Source organism: Paralichthys olivaceus, chromosome 17, assembly GCF_024713975.1.
Source record: "Paralichthys olivaceus isolate ysfri-2021 chromosome 17, ASM2471397v2, whole genome shotgun sequence".
Lineage (NCBI taxonomy): Eukaryota > Metazoa > Chordata > Actinopteri > Pleuronectiformes > Paralichthyidae > Paralichthys > Paralichthys olivaceus.
The window spans coordinates 20,563,230-20,587,137 of record NC_091109.1 but is presented as its reverse complement, the minus strand read 5'-3'; the positions used below and the strand labels follow the sequence as shown (position 1 = coordinate 20,587,137).

General features: G+C 45.6%; 2 protein-coding genes across 7 annotated transcripts in view; both read left to right on the top strand.

The window, feature by feature from the left end:
• Positions 1 to 8,915, top strand: part of sh3kbp1 (SH3-domain kinase binding protein 1) — a 22,352-nt gene extending 13,437 nt beyond the window's left edge. For 3 of the 5 annotated variants that reach the window (XM_069512098.1, XM_069512101.1, XM_069512100.1), the window contains 12 exons: positions 3,253 to 3,322; positions 3,775 to 3,869; positions 3,980 to 4,075; positions 4,200 to 4,251; positions 4,336 to 4,407; positions 5,257 to 5,392; positions 5,489 to 5,559; positions 5,692 to 5,798; positions 5,898 to 6,035; positions 6,339 to 6,550; positions 6,649 to 6,712; positions 7,167 to 8,915. In XM_069512098.1, the coding sequence (XP_069368199.1) occupies positions 3,253 to 3,322; positions 3,775 to 3,869; positions 3,980 to 4,075; positions 4,200 to 4,251; positions 4,336 to 4,407; positions 5,257 to 5,392; positions 5,489 to 5,559; positions 5,692 to 5,798; positions 5,898 to 6,035; positions 6,339 to 6,550; positions 6,649 to 6,712; positions 7,167 to 7,205 (1,152 nt within the window). In that variant the 3' untranslated portion in view covers positions 7,206 to 8,915. The remainder of the gene's footprint in view (positions 1 to 3,252; positions 3,323 to 3,774; positions 3,870 to 3,979; positions 4,076 to 4,199; positions 4,252 to 4,335; positions 4,408 to 5,256; positions 5,393 to 5,488; positions 5,560 to 5,691; positions 5,799 to 5,897; positions 6,036 to 6,338; positions 6,551 to 6,648; positions 6,713 to 7,166) is intronic. The other 2 variants (XM_069512099.1, XM_069512102.1) reach the window with 2 other exon arrangements.
• map3k15 (mitogen-activated protein kinase kinase kinase 15) lies at positions 8,915 to 23,908 on the top strand. Of its 2 annotated transcripts, XM_069512096.1 has the most exons (30): positions 8,915 to 10,426; positions 11,685 to 11,824; positions 12,111 to 12,134; positions 12,498 to 12,575; positions 13,048 to 13,241; positions 13,356 to 13,524; positions 13,599 to 13,705; positions 13,843 to 14,013; positions 14,101 to 14,213; positions 14,294 to 14,453; positions 14,572 to 14,722; positions 14,804 to 14,911; positions 15,095 to 15,144; positions 15,323 to 15,418; positions 15,570 to 15,657; positions 15,745 to 15,878; positions 16,049 to 16,176; positions 16,541 to 16,671; positions 17,119 to 17,224; positions 17,988 to 18,145; positions 18,237 to 18,420; positions 18,557 to 18,734; positions 19,297 to 19,471; positions 20,038 to 20,223; positions 20,773 to 20,878; positions 21,153 to 21,393; positions 21,977 to 22,089; positions 22,165 to 22,271; positions 22,355 to 22,431; positions 22,911 to 23,908. In XM_069512096.1, the coding sequence occupies exons 1-30, from the start codon at positions 10,132 to 10,134 to the stop codon at positions 23,002 to 23,004; spliced, it is 4,062 nt and encodes a 1,353-aa protein (XP_069368197.1). In that variant the 5' UTR covers positions 8,915 to 10,131; the 3' UTR covers positions 23,005 to 23,908. The 2 variants fall into 2 exon arrangements, with proteins under 2 accessions (XP_069368197.1, XP_069368198.1); XM_069512097.1 differs by lacking the exon at positions 12,498 to 12,575.

Genomic DNA, 23,908 nt, shown 5'->3' with positions numbered 1-23,908 from the left:
GAGGTTGAGTCAAGGTGGCGGAAGTCTTATCTGGGTTTTCAAGAAACTGCAACTACTTTTGTTGAATATCGCCACGATGTCTGTCGGTGGTGTTGTGTTCCTGTGACCCGCAACTCTGAAGGACACGATTGTCTGTGAATTTGTTCTTTTCTTTCATCACTGGAAGAAATAATTCTCTTTGTGAGATGTTTCAGGTTAAAGTCACACTCCTTTAACCTGAATCTATCTGAAACATGGTCTTAACCTCCACAACGTCCTTCAAATGTTTAAACGTCCAGTCAAAGTTTTGTTCACACACAGTTTGTTTTAATAGATTTTTTTGATAATGTGATTATTTTCATTTAGTGAGTCAGTAGTGAGGGAAGGAAGTCCCTGCCTTGGCTCCTCCCCTTCCTCTGTTTTAGTTTAACAGCACAGGAAGTGGTCTGCAGTGACACACACACACACACACACACACTCACGCAGACACACACACACACGCATATCCTGCAGGGATTAGACAGGCAAAGCAGAAGCGAGAGCTCCACAGGGCCGAGAGTGGGAGAGAGGGAGAGGGAGAGAGAGAGAGAGAGGGAGAAGGGAGGTGATACAGTTTTCACTGACATTTACATACTCACAAACACCCACACACACACACACACACACACAGTCTCCAGCAGCCTGTGCTGATGTAGCTCGTTCTGTCTGACTGAAACCAGAGGAGAGGACGGTAGGGTCTAGTTTTCTCACATTCTCTTCCTCTTTCTGTCTTTTCTTCTTATTTATGTTTTTAGTTTCATTCATTTATATTTATTTCCCTCCTTTGCTTCTCGCTGCCTTCTTCGTTTGAATGTTGTGGTTCAGCTGCTGAGAAGGCGACGGGCGAGGGGACATTCAGCTCGTGGGGATGATGTGGTGGATCATGTTTCTTATCTGTCTGTTGTCGGTTGATGGTAGAAAACATGTGGATGAGGATGACAAGAGTTGGTTCATGTTCCGGTTCTTCTTCTCTGGCCACGAAGATACTCTTGGTTTTATCCTGGGAACTTTTCTATGATCTGTCTTTAAAGGGTGATTTTCCCCAAATGTTTAGAAGTTTGAAAAGTAACGTTAATAATTGCAAAAGTTCAAAGAAGATGTGGAGCACAAGAGAAACAGAACTATTCCTCTAATCATCTTTAATGATCTAATATTAAAGAGAGACCTTAACGAAAACCTGCCTCTGAACGATGTAACTGTAAATTCAAAACCTTATTTTCTGAGAATCCAAATGAAACTAAGGCAGAATCAAGATGAAATAAATGACTTGGCATAGATCTTCATTAACTGCTCTGATCATCAAACTCTGCTGCAGCTCCTGCAGACATACGAGTGTGTGTGTGTGTGTGTTTGTGTGTGTGTGTGTGTGTTCTGAAGGATGTTGGTCAGCCTGTCCTGCTGAGCGAGAGGCTGTTATGTTGCTTTATGGTGAGACGAGTCTCTCTGCTCCCTAATGAGGCTCTGGAGGAGGTGACCGTCTCCATCTGGGACGGTGGGGATGCTGAGTCACGGGAAGCCACGTCACCTGTGTAACTGCAAGGTCGTCCCAGTGTGCAGCTCCGGCTCCGGTGTTGTGTTTTCTTATTGCGCAGACGCACAAAGTTATGGGTTAAGTTTCTGTTTCTCGCAGACTGACACTAATACTGACTCTGTATTTTCGGCGTGAAACGTCTTCGAGCCTCCACGTCAACAAAAGCAGAAGTGTTCAGCGTCTGTGCGAGTCCGAGTCACTCAGCCTTGATAACGGCTGAGTTCACAGTGAAAAAGAAAGCGTGTCTTCTCATTTTAGGAGGGATTGTGGCCTTTTCAAGGTAAAACATACTCAACCCTAACGCATCAATACAGATTTTGTAGGTTGTGAGAGGTTTCTATTAATAGAAAGTAACATGATCTTGGACCAGTTGACTGAAATTCCCAAGGACAGGTCGTCAGTGTATCGCAGGGCGGATTTTTAGACACAAAATCAGCTGTCCACGCTGAATCTGTGTGTATTTGGAGGGAAGCAGGAGAACCCACAGGAAACCTCACACAGACACAGAAAGCCCTGGATTAGAACCAAGAACCTCGTTGCTGTGGGTGCCTCCAGTATGTAATAGAAAAGACCATGTGAGCTCACCCACAGAGCTTATTCTCCTGACAACCGGTGTATAGGTGCTATTGTTGTTGATGCTTCTGGTGAATGCTCGTTACACAAAGCAACAGTGGGCGCGCACAACTCATTGTTTCACCAGCGTTTTACATTTACACACAGATTCACAGAAACTGGAGTTTTGAGTTTCCGAAACTCTGAACTTCTCTGTTTTAGTAACTTAAAACTCAGTTGAGGCCTCTGCTGCAGCAAAACCAAATCACTGCAACACGTCTTCAAGCACACGCAAGACTCTCTAACTTCTGAGGACAGTGGGATTGACGATGTGTTTCCTGCTCTTTAACATCGTGCTCAAAGCAAGAAAAAGAAAGACGACACAACTACTGAAGTGGAAATATCTCCAGATCTCTTTTCTCATGTTTCTTTTATTCTTCTGTCTCATAACACCAAACACCAACACAGACACCAAACAGCCCTCAGCCCTGTTAGAGTTTCCTGCCTCTGGTCACACTTCACTGCATCTGCAGGCTGAGAGATGTGTTGCAGTGACACAACTGTAAAACAGGATGCAAAGCTTATGCAGCTGTGGGGTTAGGGTGTGAAATCTGCAGCCGGAGAGAAAAGGAAACATTTTTCTCTTTGGAAATGAAAACTGTGTAATTTTTTCTGTCTCCCAAATGTGGCTGTGTCACCGTCGGCCTCAATAAACTCTTTATTTGGTCGTCACGGCCTGAACGAGGGCTCGGTGGCATGTGATCCTCTCCGTGATGTTGTAGTGATGTCTCAGTGCTTGTGGCACCACGTGGGTCTCATTAGGGAGGAAGAGGAGAGAGAGTGGGGGAGGAAGGGTGTAGAGAGAGAGAGAGGAGAGAGACTCTGGTGGGGTTGTTTTTTTTTCTTCCCTGAACAGAACAGAGCTGTGTGTGTGATCGGGACAGACCGGGCCCTGTGAATGTGTGTGTGTGTGTGTGTGAGTGTGTGTGTGTGTGAGTGTGAGCCACCCCGGTTCCACAAACACCGTCAAGGGATCCACTCCAGTCGGAAAACAACGGCTCCTTTAACGTCTAATGCTGCAGAAGCACTCAAACACACACACACACACAAAACTGGAACTCAAATCTTTTCTCTACCTGTTCATCTTTCAGGCCAACGAGGGGAAAGCAGCGAGTGTCGCACCTGAAACCATGAAGTCAGAACCTGACAACAAAACTAAAGGTATGTTTGATTTTATAATTTAATATAAAACATTTCCCTCCACACACACGTGCGCTCTGTACGTTTCAGCTTTTGTCTCCTTCGTTGCTGTGTCTCACACTGTTTTCCACAGCGTGCCATAGATTTTACATCACTTCCTGCCTTTCAGTTGAAACGCTTCCTCTCATTCTAACACAATATTGTTTGTTGCTGTCACAGTATTACAACAGACTTGTTACGAGGCCAAGCTTTGAAAATGGTTCCTTCTTGGTGCATTCAGGAGCTTTTGGAAAGCTCCGCCGTCCAGGACTCTTCTTGGTCCAAATCTGATATCCGTATCATGAATATTCCAGATTTTTTATCAAGAAGTTTTGTCCACAAAGGAGGAAATAATTGTCCACCCTCTTGATGTCGCTCTCGTAGTTTTGCTCATCATCACTTATCTGACTCTCTTTGGTCTGATTGGCTGTCAGGGCGGGAGCAGTGTAAAGTTCTCTTCCCGTACGAAGCACAAAACGAGGACGAGCTGGCGATCAAGGAGGGAGAGATCATCAACATCATCACCAAGGTGAGTCAGCACCTTTGTGCGTTTGGTTTATATGTGTGGGTGTGTCTGCATCGTTTGGTTTTCCGGGTTTGTTGGTGCAGGTTTAGAAACTCGATTTGTCTTCTGTCCAGGAGTGTGCGGATGCAGGCTGGTGGATGGGCGAGATCGGGGGAAGGCAGGGCGTCTTCCCGGACAACTTCGTGAAGCTGCTCGAGGTGGAGAAGGAGGTAATTTTTGGCATCTGGAGAAACTGTGTGTGTACTGTGACGATTCGGAGGCCGGAGAGTCTCACAGACGTGACGGATTCCTGACGTGTTGTTCTGATGTTTCTGCTTCTGTGTGCGTCTCCAGAGACCAAAGAAGCCGCCTCCTCCCAGCGCACCTTCGGCTAAAAGCACCACAGGTAACACTGGACATTTCTTCATGTGTCTGTTTGTCCTGAGAGAGAAAGTGAGACAGATAAAACAATACAAACTCTGACCTGTAGAGAAAAAGTCGGAGGTCAGGAAGGTTCCTCCTGAGCGTCCCGAACATCTGCCGCAGAGAGACCAGGATCGAGGTACAGTTCAGACCCCGGTGGTGCCGCTCAGCCGACTGCGACCTGCTTCAACTTACACCTGCAGCGTCTCACGACTTTCCTACTTATCCGCTCATCTGGCAACAAACAAACCGAACATTAATAACGCAGCTTTAAATCTCTTGGATTCCGTTGCAGCACAAAGACAAAGAGCGAAACAGGACGATGGCTTTTTATCTGCAAATGGAGCGAAACTATCGTTTTGAAATAAGTGAAAGAGCAGAAGAAAAATCTTTTGATTGAAGAAATCAACTTCGGTCTGGTGCTTGATTTGTATCCTCACTTAAACTATCGATTGAAATACTTCACTGTGTTTAGACGAAGTTCCTCAAGCCAGAAAATATATCGATAAAAAAAAACAAAGGGAAAATAATCTCAATTAGTTTCTTTCCCTTCTTTCATATATTTCTCATCTTCATTGGAAACTGAATCTAATAAAAGCTCCATAACAGTCCTCATAAACACGACTGCTGCCACCGTCCTGATTCTCTTTGTCCTCTCCATCGCTCTCTCATTTCTCTCTCTGCTTCTTTTCCTCTCGTTCCTGCAGCCTCGGGCGACTCCGGACCTTTATTCTTCTTCTTCTTTTCTTTAACATCTTTGCTCGACCTGCTTTCATCCTCTTGGGTCATATTCAGTTCATTCTTGCTGCTGCAGCTCGAACCGTCGTCACTGTTCTTCCAGCTCGTCCTCACCTTGTTGTGAATGTGTGTGTGTGTGTGTCTACATATGTGTATTGATGTTTGATGTGTTTTGTAAAACTGTTTTTAGTTGTTTTTCCATCGTATGTTCATCTGTTTTGGATTAATTTGTGTGTGTGTGTGTGTGTAGGTGAAGAGGTGAAGGTCGGAGACATCCCCAAGCCCTCCCTCCCGTCCCACCTTCCCAAGAAACCCCTCCCCCCAAAGACAAGCTCCTCCTCTTCCTCCCAACCCCCGCGGCGTCCCGAGCGACCCCCTCCTGTAGCGTCAGTACACAAACGCACAAACACACACAAACAGAAAACATCCGCACATCCCTGAGCGTCCCGAGTCTAACGCTGTTGTATGGTTTACCTGCTCAGGTGTGAAAGCCCCAAGTCAGAGGGCGGGGCTTCGACACCAGATTCTGCCCCTGACAGGTCACAGGAGACCGGTGAGTGCGATTGACAGGAGCATCGACCAATGAGATCAGGACACGGTGCCTGGACAACAGTCAGAGGGCTCTGTCTTCATGTGTGTGTCACCTACTGAGGAATGTGTGTTTTCGTGTTGTGTGTCTGTGCAGACGTGGACCTGGACGCGGTGGTTCCATCTACGGAGAAACTGAGTCATCCGACGGCGACGCGGCCGAGAGTGACGGACCGCCGACCTCGTTCACAGATCTTCACAGCGGTGAGTGTGTCAGTCAGACTCCTCAGAATGGAAGGTCTACATGCTACTTCACGTCTTCATGGTTTGATGAACTCGTTTTTCTCTCCGTCTCTCTCTCAGTCTTCTCTCTCCGGTATCGACCTGGACTCCCCGGCAGCGGAGGACAGGAAGGAGAAGGAGAGAGGGAAGGAAGAGCCGGAGGCTGTTCCTCTCAGATCTGTGGACGTTTCGCTGAGAAAAGGAATTCCCACCATCCCTGTACGACCACTCAACACTGTCGCATTATTTATTTGATCCAGCAGAGGGCACCACACTGCAGATCCTCTGATTCCACACATTCAACAGATTCTTAAAACTTCAAATCAATCTCACTCAGATTTCCATTAGTCGCTTTGTAGTTGAGTAAAGTTTTGTCATCTTGTTTATGTTTGAATCTTCGATTGTTTTCAGCACTTTGAATTCAGATTGAAAGTTTGTTCTTGGGCTCGTTGACAAAATAATCTCGAAACAAAACTCAAGCAGAACCAGCAGGTGAATGTTTCTTCTTCCTGTTTTGAAAAGGCGCCTGACGGTAAAGCACCACTGCCCACCAAACCCACTGTCCTGACCCCGCCGAACTCCGCCCTCCGCCCCACCTCCCAGTCTTCCTCCTCGGGACTGAGCCCCTCCCCCGAGCTCCGGCACTCGCCCCTGACCCCGCCGACGGTGGAGGAGCTGAGGACCCAGCTGAGAGACCTGAGGACCTCCGTGGAACTGCTGAAGAGCCAGCACAGGTGAGTGCGTGCGTCATCGCTGTGTGAGACCAAACGTGTGTAGTCACATGTCAGGATGATGATGTGTGTGTGTGTGTGTGTGTGTGTGTGTGCTTCAGGCATGAGATGAAGCAGTTGACCAGTGCGCTGGACGAGGAGAAGAAGATTCGTCTCAGTTTACAGGTGAGACTCAAAAGAGAGTTTATCAGGTTCATTTTTTTTATATTTTCAGTTCAACACAAAACTCATTTTCTTGGAAATAAACTTTTTACGTATATAAATTCATATGAACTGTTACCTGTACATTTAATTCCAGATGTTAAATGGATTCAAATAAAAAGCTTTTGACCTGTAGAGGCACTACGGAGCATATTCCTGTTTCACGCTCCTCCACTGATCTGCAGGTGGCGATAACGCACCAACAAAGAAGAAGAATTTAACTGAGCAGGATTGAAAAATTCTTTTCAATTTGCAAATCAGGAAGGAAACGCAAAGAGTTAAATCTTAAGGATCCACAAGACAGATTTGCTGTTTTCTCAGTTTTATAATTTCATTGAAGTTATCATGTAATAAAGCTAAAGAGTCAAACGTCTGTTATTGTAAAACTGTGCGGCCTGTGTGTGTGTTTGCTTCACAGATGGAAGTAGAGCACATAAAGAAGAACCTGTTGAAATAACGACTGAAGCATCCTCACCGGCGCTCTCTGATCCCATCACCACATCGGAGGCCACGTGTTTCAAAAAGATTTTCACTGTTGGTCGAGACACTTTGGCCGAGAAAACGTTTGTGCCAAACGATCATCACGATCGCCATCAGCAACCAATCAGCACCATGGAATCAGCACCTCCCTCCTCCACACGCCTTATCCTGTGTTTACGTCTTGATTTTTAATTTTTAAAAAAGGCTTCTCTGTTCGGTTCACCGTTGTCTTCGTCAGAGCTCGCTGTGCCACCGGTACTGACTGACGGCCCGCGGCGACAGAGCTGCGGTTGTCGTGGCAACCTCACCGGTACTTTTTGTTTTTCCCGAGTGCGAAGTAAAGTTTGGACTGGACATCCGTAGCCCGGAGGAGCAGACGACCTCTGAGCCGGTCTGTGGCCTCTCTGTGGCCTCGGCCTCGTGTGTGTCTCTTGTTTTCCATCCATGTGAGGACCCAGGTGTTAGACCTGCTAAGTGACGTCACGGTCACCGGTTCTGATTCAGGTTAAAACCCAAATTGAAGCACATCATTAGCATCAGTATTATTCATAAACATGTTGTGCGCGCTGTGTGTTGATGCTTCTATCGTACACTGCAGGCAGGTCATTGTGAAGCATCAGCCGCTGACAACACAGGCGTTCTTTCTGTTCCCCTTGGTGTCATATTATTTCAAATTCCTGTTTAGGACTACAAGCATGAATCAAATCTAACCCACAGGACAAGTTCTGACGCTGTAGGTGCTATTTCGACGAGTCGTTTGTCATTCTGGGAAAAAACTTTTTTACTTTCTCAAAGCACAGTTAGATAAGAAGACTGATTCCACTTTAATGTCTGGAAATGAAGGAAACAGCTCGATTCTGTCCAAACAGCTGACTACGTTACCTCCAAAACTCAACATTGAACTTATTTAACTGCCCCCCCCATAAACACATGATCGAGCGCAGACTGCTGGAAGACGACTTTATTTATTGACGGCTAAAGAGAATCTGGACAAATGCGATTCAACAAATTAACGTCCTTACGTTTGAGGAAAGGAAAACAATCTCAGAGCCCAGCGGCTAAAATCTGATGACAAGTTACGTTTACATTCCGACTGACAACCTGAGAATCTTTCATTACTTGGCTTCAAATTGATTTTCAAGAGAAGCACACGTCACCACACGAACATGCCGATCTATGTTTTTTTGAACTCACCAAACTCGACCAAAAGCATAAGTTTGACTTCTTTTGTTTTTGCTTTGGCACTTTTCCATTATAACAACATGAAACAGCTGTGCTGATCACATCTCATCCCACAGCTCAGACCAGGATCCACCTGATGTCAAACAGCAGCTGAAGATTAAAGTTGAGAACAGTGTTTGAGGAATGTGGTGAGACGTCCTCACAGGAAGATGGAAACGTGTTCAAACATGTGTGTGTACGACTGTTTGCCTCCCGTTCATATATGTATGTGCACAGAGTCTATGGCAACCCGTCACTGTGGCCTTCCTGCTTTACTCCAAATCTTTCTTTCTTTTTCTTTCTTCCTTTCTTTCTTTCTTTCTTTCTTTCTGTCGTATGACAACGAGAAAACTGCTACAACTGAGGCTACAAGTTGTTTTCTTGACTTGGTCCTGTTTCTCCAAGATAGTGATAAATATATATACTTTTATATTTCAGTGTAATAAAGATGCTATTATGTACTGTACGCGTGCATATTTTATTCTTTTAAGTGAATCGGTGCTTCATTATGAATGGCAGTTATAGAGCAGTGTGTGTGTGTGTGTGTGCGTGTGTGTGTGCGTGCGGTCACTAAAGCAGAAGTGAAAGTCCAGATTCTTCTATTGCACAATAAAGAGAACAGAATTGTTTGCATGTAAATGAGACACGATAAAAACAACTGGAAACCCTGACGTATTCTTGTAGAGGAACTTGAGCCACATGAGCCGAACTTACTTTTATAAAGTTGGGGAAATTTCAAGAGACAGATTACACAAACCAATTTAGAGAAGACGGTCACAATAACTTGAAAATTATAATGATGTCACAGTTAAAACATTTATATTTTGTCAATTTGGATCCATAAGGAAACTCCTATCTTTACTGCAGATATTCAGAAAGGACCAGTGGCTACTCTCAACTCCACTTCGGGTCCAGTAGCATGTGTCCTTTCTGTCATAATGAGATTGATGGTCTCTGGCACCTCAGTCAGTGTCTTATTAACACATACCAGCAGTGTACTCAGAGATCACGTAGCTTTAATCCAAGAAGGAACAGAGCGTAAACTGCGTAAACTGGCCCCTTACTTACTGAAATAGACCTGTAAGAAAAAAAATGGACAACACAGAGCGGAGGGAAAGTTGAAGAGTATAATATATTTGAATCCCTATTGGCTGTTGAGGACAACTGAGAATAACTTGGCTGGTGCGTCCGGCGCGTAAAGTACGCACAGTTTTATATTTAGACATCCAGAGACGCGGTGATAACATTACAGACTGTGTGAGGGGCTGATTGTGTCCCGCAGAATAAACACTGTCCCCGAGGAAAAGCGTCAAAAGCGGCTTGGAGGCGATCGAGTCCCAAATTAAGGAGAATAAATACATCACCTAGCTCTCCTCCCTTAGTCCGCACCTCCTCCTCCTCTCTCTCTCCCTCTCTCTCGGTGATCTAGTCGGATCCAGTCTGGGGGAAGCTGGAGTTCCTGGGGCGAGATAATCGGCACATGATGTGGGTTAATGAGGCGGAGGTGCGCGGGGACAAACTCAGACGCGCTCCGCTCCAGCGACGACAGGTGGGCACGGAGTGAGCGACGGGACGAGAAGACGGAGGAGAAGAGAGAATAGAGGAGTAAACCCGAAAGGAAAGGTGGAAGGAAACCGGAGAGGACAGGAGATTACGCACCAAAGCCTCCCCACGTTCGCGCTATGGAATCGGGGCAAAGCGCGCAGGTGGCCGACATGGCAGGGGAGCACTCCGCCGGGGCGAGCGTGGAGAGGGGCGACGTGTCCAGCCCCAGTCCCGCGTTCAAGCAGCGCTCCCTGCGGGCCGTGTACGTGCTGAACGACGGGCTGAAGGCGGTGATGGCGAGCAGCCCCGAGTCCGGAGCTCTGCAGTGTCTGCAGAGAGCCTGCGACTCCGAGAGCGCGCTGCTCACCACCGTCACCTTCGGGAGGCTGGACTTCGGAGAGACGTCGGTGCTGGACAGTTTCTACGATGCAGGTGAGAAGACAAAGTGATCCCCGCTCGAACTCTTTCAAAAGTCTCCTGTTTGTCCAAAGTTGCGTAAAAGTCTGTGGAACAACAGTTACGCAATAAAAAAACCTGTTGAAACAATGTTACACCAAGTGTTTCCAACATGCACGTGCACGTCTGTAGCATGGCTCGAGCTATAAAACCTGATGTGGTAAATTTGCATTAGTCATTAAATGTTAGACGTGATTTATGAAAAGTGTCAGCTGATACCTTAGATGAGCCAATAATAAAGATAACAACTTCAATAAAAACAAGTTTCCAAACACCCAGGGGCACCAAACAATACATCACAAAGAAACATGTGACAATTTAGAGTGGGAGACACAAACTCCACAACATATGCAACACGAGATTAGTTAGAAAAACCAAAAGCAAAGTTTCAAATCAAGTCAGAACGACCTGGAAGAATCTATTAGACGTTATTGTGGATGCACCACAAGCTGCAGTTTTAATGGGATGACTTTGCAAAAGCGTTAAAGAAACCAGATGAAGAATGAAAGGATGTTTTCTAATGTATAAGCCAACATGTGGGTCATAAAACAAACTTCCGAGTGTCTGTTCTATAAAAGGTTTTGAACGAGACTGGATGATGGAGTGAGCTCAGATAGAAAACCCAGTTTTATTAACATCCCGCCGAGAGACAGAGAGTTTACCTGTTCATCATTCAGGTTATTTATATACGTGCAGAATCAACATATATTTTATTTGCATTGAGTTATTTGTTGCTTCATGAGTATAACCTTTAAATGAAGGCTTCCCGAGCAGAAAGATGTGGTTTGTTAATGTCTGCACACAGATTCATATTATCTGGTATCCTTGAGGTATTTTTAAACTGTTCTTTTTTATCGGAATTGCAATTAATTAAAAGAAAACTCCATCTCCCGGAAGGATGACACCCAACTTTCTTCTTTCTCCTCTCATAATGCTGCAGAGGATAAAAAGGCCTTCAAACTCTTGTCCAGAGACACAAAAGAAAAACCATCACCAAACAGAGATGGAAGAGAAAGAAGCAAAGCAAAATACTGAATTTACTTTATAAAGATTTTCTGCCTTTTTGTATAAGTTCGGACGTCAGTGATTTGCTCAAGGCCCGATGGATTTCAAGCTTTAAGAATGCCCTCGTCTTATTTGTGCACAGAGTGGGATTGTGTGAAGGTCAAACTGTGACCTTACAGACACGATCGTGTTGTTTTCACCCTCCTCTTCTTAATCTCCCTCCTTCCAGACATCGCCGTGGTGGATATGAGTGACGTGTTTCGGCAGCCCTCTTTGTTTTACCACCTGGGCGTCAGGGAGAGTTTCGACATGGCCAACAATGTCATCCTGTACCACGACACTGACCCCGACACTGCACAGTCACTGAAGGTACACACACACACACACACACACTTCCTGGATGCCATACCTCTGCGCCTCCTTAGAACAAAGTCATCCACTAAGTTATTTACAGACTAGTGTGTGTGATGAGTGTGTGTGCCTGCTGGTCAGTGTGTGTGTGTGTGTGTGGTACAGTCCGTCTGTGCTGCCGGGGGGAAAACAGCTGTTTCAAGTAGTTATGTGGCCGTGTAACACAACAGTACACACATGCACACATGCACGCTCACACAAACCAAATCCACTCTGACACGCTCTCTGTTGTTTCTCCTTGCAGGACATGGTGGCGCAGAAAAACACGGCAAGTTATTTTCTGTGTGTGTGTGTGTGTGTGTGCTTCGTTGTGATTTATGTGCACAGTCTCAAGCCAATGTGTGGAAATAGTATTCGTGACTTGTGTTGCTGGTCCTCACACACGTGCATGTAGGCACACAGTTACACACACACACACACACACACACACGCACACACACACACACAGAAACACACACATGCAAGCCTCCTGAATTGTACCATTGCATTATTAGTGGCATTATTTATAGCAAATGTTTTTTTAATGAGAGTGTATTGTGTTTGTGTGTGTGTTTGTGTGTGTGTGCGTGTGTTTGTGTGTATGTGTGCGTGTGTGTGTGTGTGTGTGTGTGTGTGTGTGTGTGGGGCACAGGCCACTCGTCCTCCTGCATTAGGTTTTCCCTGGGTTCAGTTGCCTCCAGAGTACAGAGGCTCTGGATTGCGCAACAAAGTAGGTACCATGCTGCACCAAAGCATGCTGGGAGATTTTGTCCAAGACTAATAATAACAACAACAGACATGGAAGCGGGGCTGAAACCAATGAGCCTCCCATGACATGTTGCATGAATAACAAATTAAATCCTCCTGCTGGCAAGATGGGAAGTTGGAGAAAATAATGAAAATTCCTCGATAGGAGGTAAAATAACAAAATGGAGGATCTTTCATCGTAATAAATACTTTAAATCAGACGAAAACAAAACCAGGGTGGAAGAAGAGAAGGTTAAAAGAAAGAGGAAGAAGATGTTGAGTTGCAGAGTTTGTGTTTGTGTGGATTAGTTTGCTGATTCCACTAAACATCTGATCCTCCTCATGAATCACTTTCTAATCCACGCTCCTGCTTGAACTGCTTTTAAGCCCGGCATCATTCTCAGCATCCCACATGCAGCTGTAATGTGTTTACATCATGTTCTGTCTTCTCTCAGGCCTCCAGTGGAAACTACTACTTCATCCCCTACATCGTGACTCCTAACCACGAGTACATGTGCTGCGAGAGCGACGCCCAGCGCAGGGCCAGCGAGTACATGCAGCCGAGCTGGGACAACCTGCTGGGGCCGCTCTGCGTCCCCCTGACCGACCGCTTCACCAGCCTGCTGAAGGACATCCACGTCACATCCTGGTGAGAGTGAATACAGGACGTCAACTTCAACTGGAGCTGAGGACAGCGTGTCCCAGCACGTATTTTAACCTCTGTGAGCCTCATGGTCTCTGTCCTCTCTCTTGTTATCCTCAGCGCGTCCTTTAAGGACACCCTGCTGAACGACATCAGAAAGGCCAGGGAGAAATATCAGGGAGAGGAACTGGCCAAGGAACTTTCCCGCATCAAGCTCCGGATCGACAACACCGAGGTCCTCACACAGGACATCGTCATGAACCTGCTGTTCTCCTACAGAGACATTCAGGTACTAACACAACACGGGAGCATTTAATCCATCTTTACTTCAAACACGAACTAAATCTTCCATCCGACCACCAGGACTATGACGCCATGGTGAAGTTGGTGCAAACCCTGGAAATGTTGCCGACTTGTGATCTGGCGACTCAGCCCATGATCCAGTTCCACTACGCCTTCGCTCTCAATAGGTAGACAACAACAACAACACAACTTTTTCATGCACAAAATGACTTATTTTGTCTTTTAAATGTTCATTGCTGATTTTCAGGCTTTTCCATCTCCTATGTAAATGAAATGCAACAAGTCAGCGTGTGTATCTGTGCAGGAGGAACAGTCCTGGAGACAGGGAGCAGGCTCTGACAGTGATGCTACAGGTGCTGCAGTCATGTGAGCATCCTGCGCCCGACATGTTCTGCCTCTGTGGACGAATATACAAGGACATCTTTCTGGACTCTGACTGCAAAGACATGAAAAACAGAGACAACGCCATTCAGTGGTAAGAGCACAGGAGCAAAACGCTGTGTGTGCCGTGGTCTACGTCGTCCGGCGTGTTCATTCATAATGTGCCGTCCTCCACCTGCAGGTACAGGAAGGGTTTTGAGCTGCAGCCCACCCTCTACTCCGGCATCAACCTGGCCGTCCTGCTCATCGTGGCTGGTCAGCAGTTTGAGAGCTCCATCGAACTGAGGAAAATAGGTGAGAGGACCCTGAACGTGACGCTCGTCGACAAACGGTTGTTTTCCCACTTCATCGATACTGATACGATGATGTCTTAGGTGTGAGGTTGAACAGTTTGCTGGGACGAAAAGGATCCCTGGAGAAAATGAACAACTACTGGGACGTGGGACAGTTCTTCACTGTCAGCATGTTGGCCAGCGACATCCCCAAAGCTACTCAGGCTGCAGAGAAGCTCTTCAAACTGAAGCCACCTCTCTGGTAAACACATTTATTTAAAGTTTCAACTCAGCAGCTCTGGTTTCCCTTCGGGCACGGCACAAAAATCGGAATAATCAATCTCAATCTGCGGATTCATTTCATCTTCTTTATCTTCCAGGTATTTGCGGTCGGTGGTGCAGAACCTGCAGCTGATCCAGAGGTTCAAGAAGCAAAACTTGGAGCATTCTCCTCAGAGGGAGAGACTGAACTTCTGGATGGACATCATTGTCGAGGCGACGCAGCGCACCACCAATCGACTGCGGTTTCCGGTACGAAATTCTCAATTTGACACACGCTCCGACAGATGCAGCATTCAGAGCCAAACACGTCTTTTCATCTTTCTTTCTCAGGTGTTGATTCTGGAGCCAACGAAGGTTTACCAGCCCTCGTATGTTTCCATTAACAACGAGGCAGAAGAGAAGAACGTCTCCATCTGGCACGTTTCTCCTGCTGAAACTGTGAGAATGTTATTATTGCACCTGCCGGGTTTAAAACCGGATTTTGTTCATAAATACATAGAAAATGTGCAGAAAATTTGACACGATTGAAACTGAGCTTGTCTGAGTTGTTAGAGTTGATTTATTGATAAAATTAAATGAACAAGTTTGCAACTTAAAAATGTGAAATCACTTTTGTTACAGAAAGGTATACACGAGTGGAACTTCACTGCAATGTCCATAAAAGGCATCAGGTACGGTTTCAGAGGCATGTTGAATATTAGATTTATTATATTTCAATAGATCTTTTTAAATTCTACACTTGAAATGTCAAATATAACATTTTAAATCTAAATAAGTCACTTATTTATATATATATATAATTTTTAAAGTATTTTTTAATAACTTCTTTCTGATCCAACTTTCCTGCAGCATCAGCAAGTTTGACGAGCGCTGCTGCTTCCTCTACGTCCACGATAACTCAGACGACTTCCAGATCTATTTCTCCACTGAGGAGCAGTGCGGTCGGTGAGGACACACACCTCTAGATGTGTCTGTATAGGTGTGTGTGTGTGTGTGTGTGTCTGTGTCTGTGTTTGTGTCTGTGTTTGTATAGTACGGATGTGCATTTGTATCACAACATGACCCGAGAGCTGTGAATTGTGTTTGTGTGCTTCAGATTCTGCTCCATGGTGAAGGAGATGATATCTGACGGGACAGGAAATTCTGTGGAGCTGGAGGGGGAGGGAGACGGAGACACACTGGAGGTCAGCGGGGTTTACACTTACTTGTGTTGGAGTAACTGCAGCCAGTACATGATGACATTATATTACAGTATTTGTGTGTGTTAACAGTATGAGTATGACACCGATGAGACGGAGGACAGGGTGGTGTTGGGGCGCGGAACCTACGGAGTGGTGTACGCTGGGAGAGACCTCAGCAACCAGGTCCGAATCGCCATCAAGGAGATTCCAGAGAGAGACAGCAGGTGGGTGTTAACTGAACTTAATTGAATTGAATTTAACTCTTCTCTGCATTTGAAAAAGCAGAAAGGTGCGTGTTCAAATGTGTTTGAGAGAAAATGTACAATTTGATCTCCTGATGATTTAAACCAGTCGTCCAAACTTCCTGTGAACTCTTTCTCTTTCTGTGAATCAGATACTCGCAGCCGCTTCACGAGGAGATCGCCCTTCACAAGTACCTCAAGCACAGGAACATCGTTCAGTACCTGGGATCTGTTTCTGAGAACGGATACATCAAGATCTTCATGGAACAAGTGCCTGGAGGTGTGTGTGTACCCGACAGAAAGAAACTGTGCTGTACAAGTATTGTGTGAGAGGTAGCAAAGACAAATACTTTACTTCTTGTCCTACAGCACAGACAAAATGTATTAAAGGACATTTATCAAAAACCTCAAAAGATGAATATGAAACACGTGGAGAACAAATCATTACTTCTTCATCCATGTTTTGAATTTTTTGATTCTCTTGATTTCAACGTACCTGAGCAGGCGGGGAGATATTCTCGCTGAGTGTGTATTTTCGAGATCGATGTCTTGTGACCTCTGGGTTACTGGGCGGTCTCTCTAACTGCTTGGTCGTCTTCCCATTTCATGATAGGTTTTGGACACTCCTTCTCTCCTCTCTCCAGGAAGCCTGTCGGCGTTGCTGCGGTCGAAATGGGGTCCGCTGAAAGAGGCGACGATAATCTTCTACACCAGACAGATCCTGGAGGGGCTCCGGTACCTGCACGAGAACCAGATCGTCCACAGAGACATCAAGGTGCACGGGATGTTGACATAGCGTCTAGTTTGTTGTCATGATAACAAGCCTCAAGAAGAGTCTGAACCAAAATAAGATCTCATCTAACGCAAAATAAAACTTGACAGCGAGTTCTTAAACTTTACTCTGAGAGGCAACAAGAGAAAGATATTTTTCACAGCAGACATTTTGACATTTCAGGTGTAAGTAATTTAACTCTGTTTCATTCAGCTGATCTACCACTGAGCAAACACATGTTATAGCGGGAGCCTTTAAATAGAACCACCGAACAAAATCACAGCCTCCGTTAACGTTATTAATATCGTCTGTGGTTTAACGTCTATGACGCGTCAAAATGTCAAGTTACACCTTCGTTTTTCCTGCCTCGACAAAAAAGCAGATTAGGAGATAACAGCTGATTATATAAGATATTAACTGTCTCTCTATCTATCTGTCTTTTTCCATCAGGGTGATAACGTCTTGGTGAACACCTACAGTGGCGTCTTGAAGATCTCCGACTTCGGTACCTCGAAACGTTTGGCAGGGGTCAACCCCTGTACAGAAACTTTCACCGGTAACTTATTTATGCTTATTTCTTCCTGCAACTAATCGCTGATATCTTGCACACAAAAGGAAAACATAAACATGCATTTTATTCGTAACTCAATCTCCCAGATTACAGATTGAACTCACAGAGAATAAAAGCATCTCAGTAAAGTGCCGTCGCACATCATCAGTGTGTAATTCAGTCTGGGCTTCATAAGTGGAGTCGTAGAAATGCTGCGGACTCACACCAAGTCTCAGACTAAGTGTAAATATCGAATGACCCTCAAAATGTCATGAGCCACTATCGGCGGCTATGGAAACACCCAGACACACGAGCGCCTACGAACATGCGGACATTCACTCGCCATCTGGTCGTCTCCAGCAGCCAGCGAGGTGCGTAATTAGATTAGCTAATCAAGCAGAGGCAGAATGGTGTTTACCTTTCATTAGCAGGTGTGTATATATATGTGTGTGTGTGTGTGTGTGTGTGTACTTATTCATTTCTCCTCTGCTGCTCCTCTGACTCTGATCTTTTTATAGCTCCCTCTCTCTCTCGCTCTCTGTTTACATCAGTATTTAGAGCACAAATGCCAAATCTGCTCAGAATCAGAGGCCACAGACAAAATAAGACGTAATTATAAAACGAGAATGGCTCCATGAGGCCACATTCCTCCGCCAAGGCCCGACAGTCCCCTTCACTTCTGTCCAGCTGCACCAAATCACACACGCTCATAGATCTCACTCCTCTCACCGTGCCTGAGTTTAACTGCTGCACCTCGTGTGTTCCTCAGGTACGCTGCAGTACATGGCTCCAGAAATCATCGATAAGGGCCCTCGAGGGTACGGGGCCCCGGCTGACATCTGGTCCCTCGGATGCACCATCATAGAAATGGCCACCGGGAAACCGCCCTTTCATGAGCTGGGGGAACCACAGGCGGCCATGTTTAAGGTTGGTCTTAACTCAGGTTCATTTAAGTTTACAGTTTAAGCCCTTTCTAAATCTGCTGTCATCGTGGTTTTGATTGAACTCTGCGTCACAGGTGGGTATGTTCAAGATCCACCCAGAGATCCCCGAGTCTCTGTCGCTGGACGCCAAGTCGTTCATCCTGCGCTGCTTTGAGCCCGACCCCCACAAGAGAGCCATCGCCTCAGACCTGCTCAGAGACATGTTCGTCAGGCACAACGTGAAGGGCAAGAAGAGCAAGATCGCCTTCAAACCATCAGGTTCATAAACGCACAGAGAAATGATTGTTTTTCATGTTATTATTCAATCATTTTAAAACCCAAAAAGAATAATTCGATCAAAGACTGAGCAAAATGTACAAGTCAAGACTTTCCTACGTGTGTGTGTTATTTGCAGACTACATCCACAATGTCTCCCTGCCGGTGCAGTTGCAGTGCGAGGCCACAGGGAGCAGCAGCAGCGAACACGGCTCCGTTAGCCCGGACTGTGACTCCAAACACGATGTTTTCTTCCAGAAGAAGAAGAGCTCGGGCTCCGAGAACCTGCTCAAACCCCCCAACTCCAACTACCTGAGGTGCGCACGTGTGTTCAGGATCCTCAAACATCTCAGATCTAGTTTGTGTCACTGCAAAAAAAAAAAAAGATCTTTGACTCAAATCAGATTCAGAAAATGAAAAAACCACGAGATGAATCTAAATATTTGAACAGTTTGTGTGGAAAGATGTGAATGAATGTGCGCGTGTTTGCATACGTGTGTGTGTCTGTTTGTGTGTGTTTGGCTGGCAGGTGGCCTTATTGTGCTCTCACTGTGCTCCACTACCTTTTACTACACTGACATAATGAGGTCTGATCAGTTTATGAGCTTCAGCTGACGGCTGAGCACACACACACACACACACACACACATGCACCAGCACACACGCATCTGCACGTGTGTGTACATACGTGCACGACTTGCGGCGCTGACTCACGCTGCCTCTTGAACTTTCCTGGGCACACACAGTCGCCAGGAGAGGCTTGTATCCGCAAATAAACAGAACGGAGCATCACACAGTTGTAAATCATGAGTGTCCTCATTGTCTTGTTTTATATCACTGTGAGATAACTGTGTGTGTGTGTGTGTGTGTGTGTTGCAGTGTGCCAGATGAGGGGTCAGTGTCGGAGGACCGCAGTGCCCCCCCCTCCCCTGAGGACAGGGACGGCGGCCTGTTCCTGCTGAAGAAGGACAGCGAGAGACGTTCCATCCTCTACAAGGTCCTCAACGACGACCAGGAGAAGGTCATCTCCAACCTCAAGGAGAACCACATCCAGGTGTGTGTCAGCGCCCGTACTACTGGGTTTGTGAGGACCAGTTGTAGGATCTACTGGAGAAAAGACGTTTTTTGGGAAAGAGCGTCTCCTCATAGACACAGACAGAGGGTTAGACTTGAAGCCGAGGTTCAGGTTAGAATTAGGTTTAGGGAAGGATTAAGTTGCAATGGTTCAGTCAGTGTAAGAGACTTGGGCTTTCACTTTGCGTTCATATTTGATCTGAAATGATTTGTTGGAATTGGAAATGTACAACACACTGAAGTAGTTTGCCTTGTGATCCAGCAGAGGGTGCTCATTACCCACCTGACGTATTCTGTGTCCTCATGACTTTTCAGTCAAATGAAATAAAAAAAGTAAAATGAGTTTATGAACTTAGAAATGATTCAGAGACAAATTCAAAAGAATCATTCAAAGGTGACTTTTGGAAAAAGTGACCGTCCTATAAGAGGCGAGGGGACAAATTATGTTTAAGTGTCCTCACACAGTGATTAAACACTCAACGTTACCTTCCAGTGTTTCAACACATATCTGAATGTGTGTGTGTGTGTGTGTGTGTGTGCATGTAGGGCAGTGAGGAGCTCCAGCTGTCCGTCGATCACATCAAACAGATCATCTGCATCCTGCGAGACTTCATCCATTCCCCCGAGCGGCGCGTCATGGCCGCCACCATCTCCAAGCTCAAGCTGGACCTGGACTTCGACTCCACCTCCATCAACCAGATCCAGCTGGTGCTGTTTGGCTTCCAGGACTCGGTCAGCACACACACACACACACGCGCACACAGACACACACACACTGGCTCAAAAACTGATGATGGTAGAAAACAGCAGCTCGGTGCAGGAATGTACCACAGCGATTCAAACAGCTGAGAGAGCAAATATATTTAAAAATGTTTAAATGTCTTAATCTTAAGGCAACATTTCTAAAGTTAACTTAAACACAGATGCTGTAATAATAAAAACTTAATTATTCTATTCTGATATATTCCATTACTGCCAATAGTTTCTACATACTGGAGACTTAATGTGAATCTTCTCATTAGTTTGTACAATTCACAATTATGTTTGTAACATTTATGACAAAGTTTCATTGAATCAAGGACCGTGGTGGAATTAAGAAATATTGAAGGTCAATTTGAATTAATGTTGTAAAACCAATGATTTATGATTTACGGAAATGCCAAAAAATTACAAATCTTTTCTTCCCCAATTATTCTCAAATAGACTTAAACAAAACAAATCGAGGAAGTGATATCTCTGATTTTAGATTTGAAGTTAGTCTCATCTGTTTCTGCTTCTCAGGTGAACAAGGTCCTGAGGAACCATCACATTAAGCCCCACTGGATGTTCGCCATGGACAACATCATCCGCCGAGCCGTGCAGGCCGCCATCACCATCCTGATACCAGGTGGGTGCTCAGACTGAGCTCTGGCTGCTTCTGGTGGACACACGCAAACATTTAGAGTCGCTGTTAGAATGAATTTGAATTTGAATGCATGAATAAAACAAATGTGTTTTTCGGAGTATTTGTATATACGGTTGTTTTTCTATTTTCAAGTTAATTCTTTTTTGATGAACCTTTATTTAACTGTAAAATATTGATGATGACAACACCAGTTTTTTTTTGGATGTGCATTCTTTGTCTGTGGCCTCAACCTTTGACCTTTAAACTCTCACCACAGAGCTACAGACCCACTTCGGCCCGGCGTCCGAGTGCGAGGGAGCGGAGAAGGAAGACGAGGTGGATGAGGAGGAAGCGGAATTCGGTCCCGTTTTAGCTCCGCACGCCGACGACCCTGGCACTACAACCGACCCCGTCCACTCTGCTGTCAGCACGCTAAACTCTGCCCACTCCCACGAGCACCAGCGCTCACCTCAGCAGCTGGGAGCTCAGCTGGGACGTCTCAAACAGGAAACGAACAGGTGAACGCACGCAAACACAGAAAACCAGTTTTTCCATCCGTCTGTCCTCGAGGGACACGAGGGAATTTCCTCTTATCCGATACAAACATTAATTTGGACTCGAGGACAAGGTCATCAGTTTTAATTCATAACTCCAGCCCTTGTGCAGAAGCTATGTGTTCGGCGGAGGCAGTCATTTTCTTTGTTGTGATTAAATTAAGGCTGGGTAGTTCCGTTTCAAAATTTCAACACGTACTTTCCAACAGACACACACACGCACAGAATATTGCCCCAGGTAGTCCCACATATCGTGCGCTGATTGCGTTGTGATGATGAAATTCTTCTCACATCCGTGACTGGAAGTGGAGAAGAATGTGCCCTCACCAGAGAACACTCCCACAATTATATTAAGAAAAAGCAGAAGCTCCAGGGCTGCGCACAAACACTGGGTTTCTCTAAAAACCACAGAATGACGACACCAGAGCACCAGAGCGACAGATACACGAACATCCACAGAAAAACCTCACGTTACATTAGATTTCGTCAACAATTAAAACACGTAGACGTTTTCACGATAATAAGGAGAAACCCCTGCCCCCTGCAGGCTGCTGGAGGAGCTGCTGCAAAAGGAGAAGGAGTATCAGCAGGTCCTGAAGGTGACGCTGCAGCAGAGAACACACGACCTGGAGCTGGTCAGAGTCCGACACAGACCACCAGGTAAACACCCGGACGCATCTACCGTCTTCTTTCTCATGCATTTGTCTCTAAATCTTTTTTATTTTTCTCTTTCAGACATTTCACCTCCGTCCATCTTCCAAATCCCAGCGGACCACGAGCCGGACAAGCAGCTCGTGGACTGGCTGAAGGAGCAGGGGGCGGACGCTGACACCATAGATAAGGTGCAGTACCTGAACAGCGTATTTCCTTTCGTTCGTTAGCACCGACTGCCTCACAGCTGGTCCTCTTTGTTTTTCTTTCCCAGTTTGTTCTGGAGGAATACACGCTGACGGACATTCTGACTGACGTTACCAAAGATGACCTCCGCTCTCTACGTCTACGGTATCTCCTCTCTTATATATCTGCGTTTCCTGGGCGTAGACTGTAAATAAATGGCGATCTCGCTGCAAAATCAAGGTTTCCCTGAGGGATGTTTTTACTTTAGCACACTTTGCATTGCGTTTGTTTACTTTAAATGGCCTCCAAGGTGCCAAGGAAAGTGTTTTTAGCTTTTTATGGCTTTTAATTGTAATTGTTTTGCACAAATTCAATTCCTGCCACTGGTGACGCAACCAAATCTCTGACAGGGACGTTGCATTAGGCCACTTTTGCCTCAGGTCCCCAAAATGCCTTGAAATGTTCCCGTGTCTGAGATTTAGTTTCAGCAGTAAAATTCACAGCCTGATAAAATATCTTTCAAGAGATGATGATGAAGGTGAGGTCACAGCACTTATTTTAATCTTATTTTAATTTACAACCGCACATTAAGTCTCATACCCTCCTACATCTGTCTGCCATTTTTAACCTGCTTCTCCCCTCAGGGGCGGAGTCCTCTGCCGCATCTGGCGAGCCATCCAGCGGCACCGAGAGCGAGAGAGGCTGACGAGCGACAGACGCTCGGAAGACGATGCATGACGGCACACATGGACTCTGATTTGCAGAAACATGCACATCCGCTCTCTGCTGGCACGGCCACGTCTCGTTCTCTCTCCTCTCTCTGCCTTTAGTTGTTGTTTCTCACACGACAAACTGAGTCTCTGCTCGTCCGTGCTTCAGACCTGATCAGACCAAAGCGCTTTGTCTTTATGTGCACTTAAATATGTATTTAACAAGTGTATTTATTTGTGCTTAAGGATTTTCTGTGATTTTGCATCTTAGCAAACGAGGAACCTGCCAATTCTCTCCTCTGTGTATGAAACATCAGCTGTAGACTTGAAACGTTGGAGGAGACACATGATGCTTTTCAGCTTTACTTTTTACTTCAAAAGGTTTTGTGAATATACAAGTTGTGCATAGTTAAAAAGAGTCTGTGGTAACGGGAGCTCCTCTTCCCCTCAGAAAACACTGAAGCTGCTGAAACACATCGTCAGTCCTCTTCTGCATCATCGTTATCTTATGACATCACAATGCCCCACATCTGCATAATACTCGTCCAGCTGTGTAACTGCCACGCCCCCTTTAAAAGCCAAGTTAAGAGAGAGCGGCGGCCATGTGTAAAAAGTATTTCCATTGCGCACAAACGAATGCATATTCTATCTCCTGCCGTCCTCGGTCACCTAAAGCCTTAATCCACACTGAGAGGATTGATTGAACCATGCACACATCATGGCTGCCAGTCTGCCTTGACATTTGTATGCAATGTATTTATTATGTATGTGTACGAATTCCTTGATATTCTCAATGAATTCTCTGTTACTGTCTCCTCTGTGTGAACCTGTATTAAATTAAAATTTTGTATTCCAACTGTTAAATGTAATTATGTATGTGCTTGTGTGTTTCCTGGTTGCTTTAGAGCTGCAATAAACCTGGAAATAATGGA

Excerpts from the sequence above, each read along its gene's own strand:
- map3k15 (XM_069512096.1), top strand. The coding sequence starts at position 10,132 with ATGGAATCGGGGCAAAGCGCGCAGGTGGCCGACATGGCAGGGGAGCAC. Across the intron at positions 15,658-15,744 it reads GAGACGGAGACACACTGGAG|TATGAGTATGACACCGATGA; the intron begins GTCAGCGGGGTT and ends GTGTGTTAACAG. Across the intron at positions 20,224-20,772 it reads TGTTTGGCTTCCAGGACTCG|GTGAACAAGGTCCTGAGGAA; the intron begins GTCAGCACACAC and ends TCTGCTTCTCAG.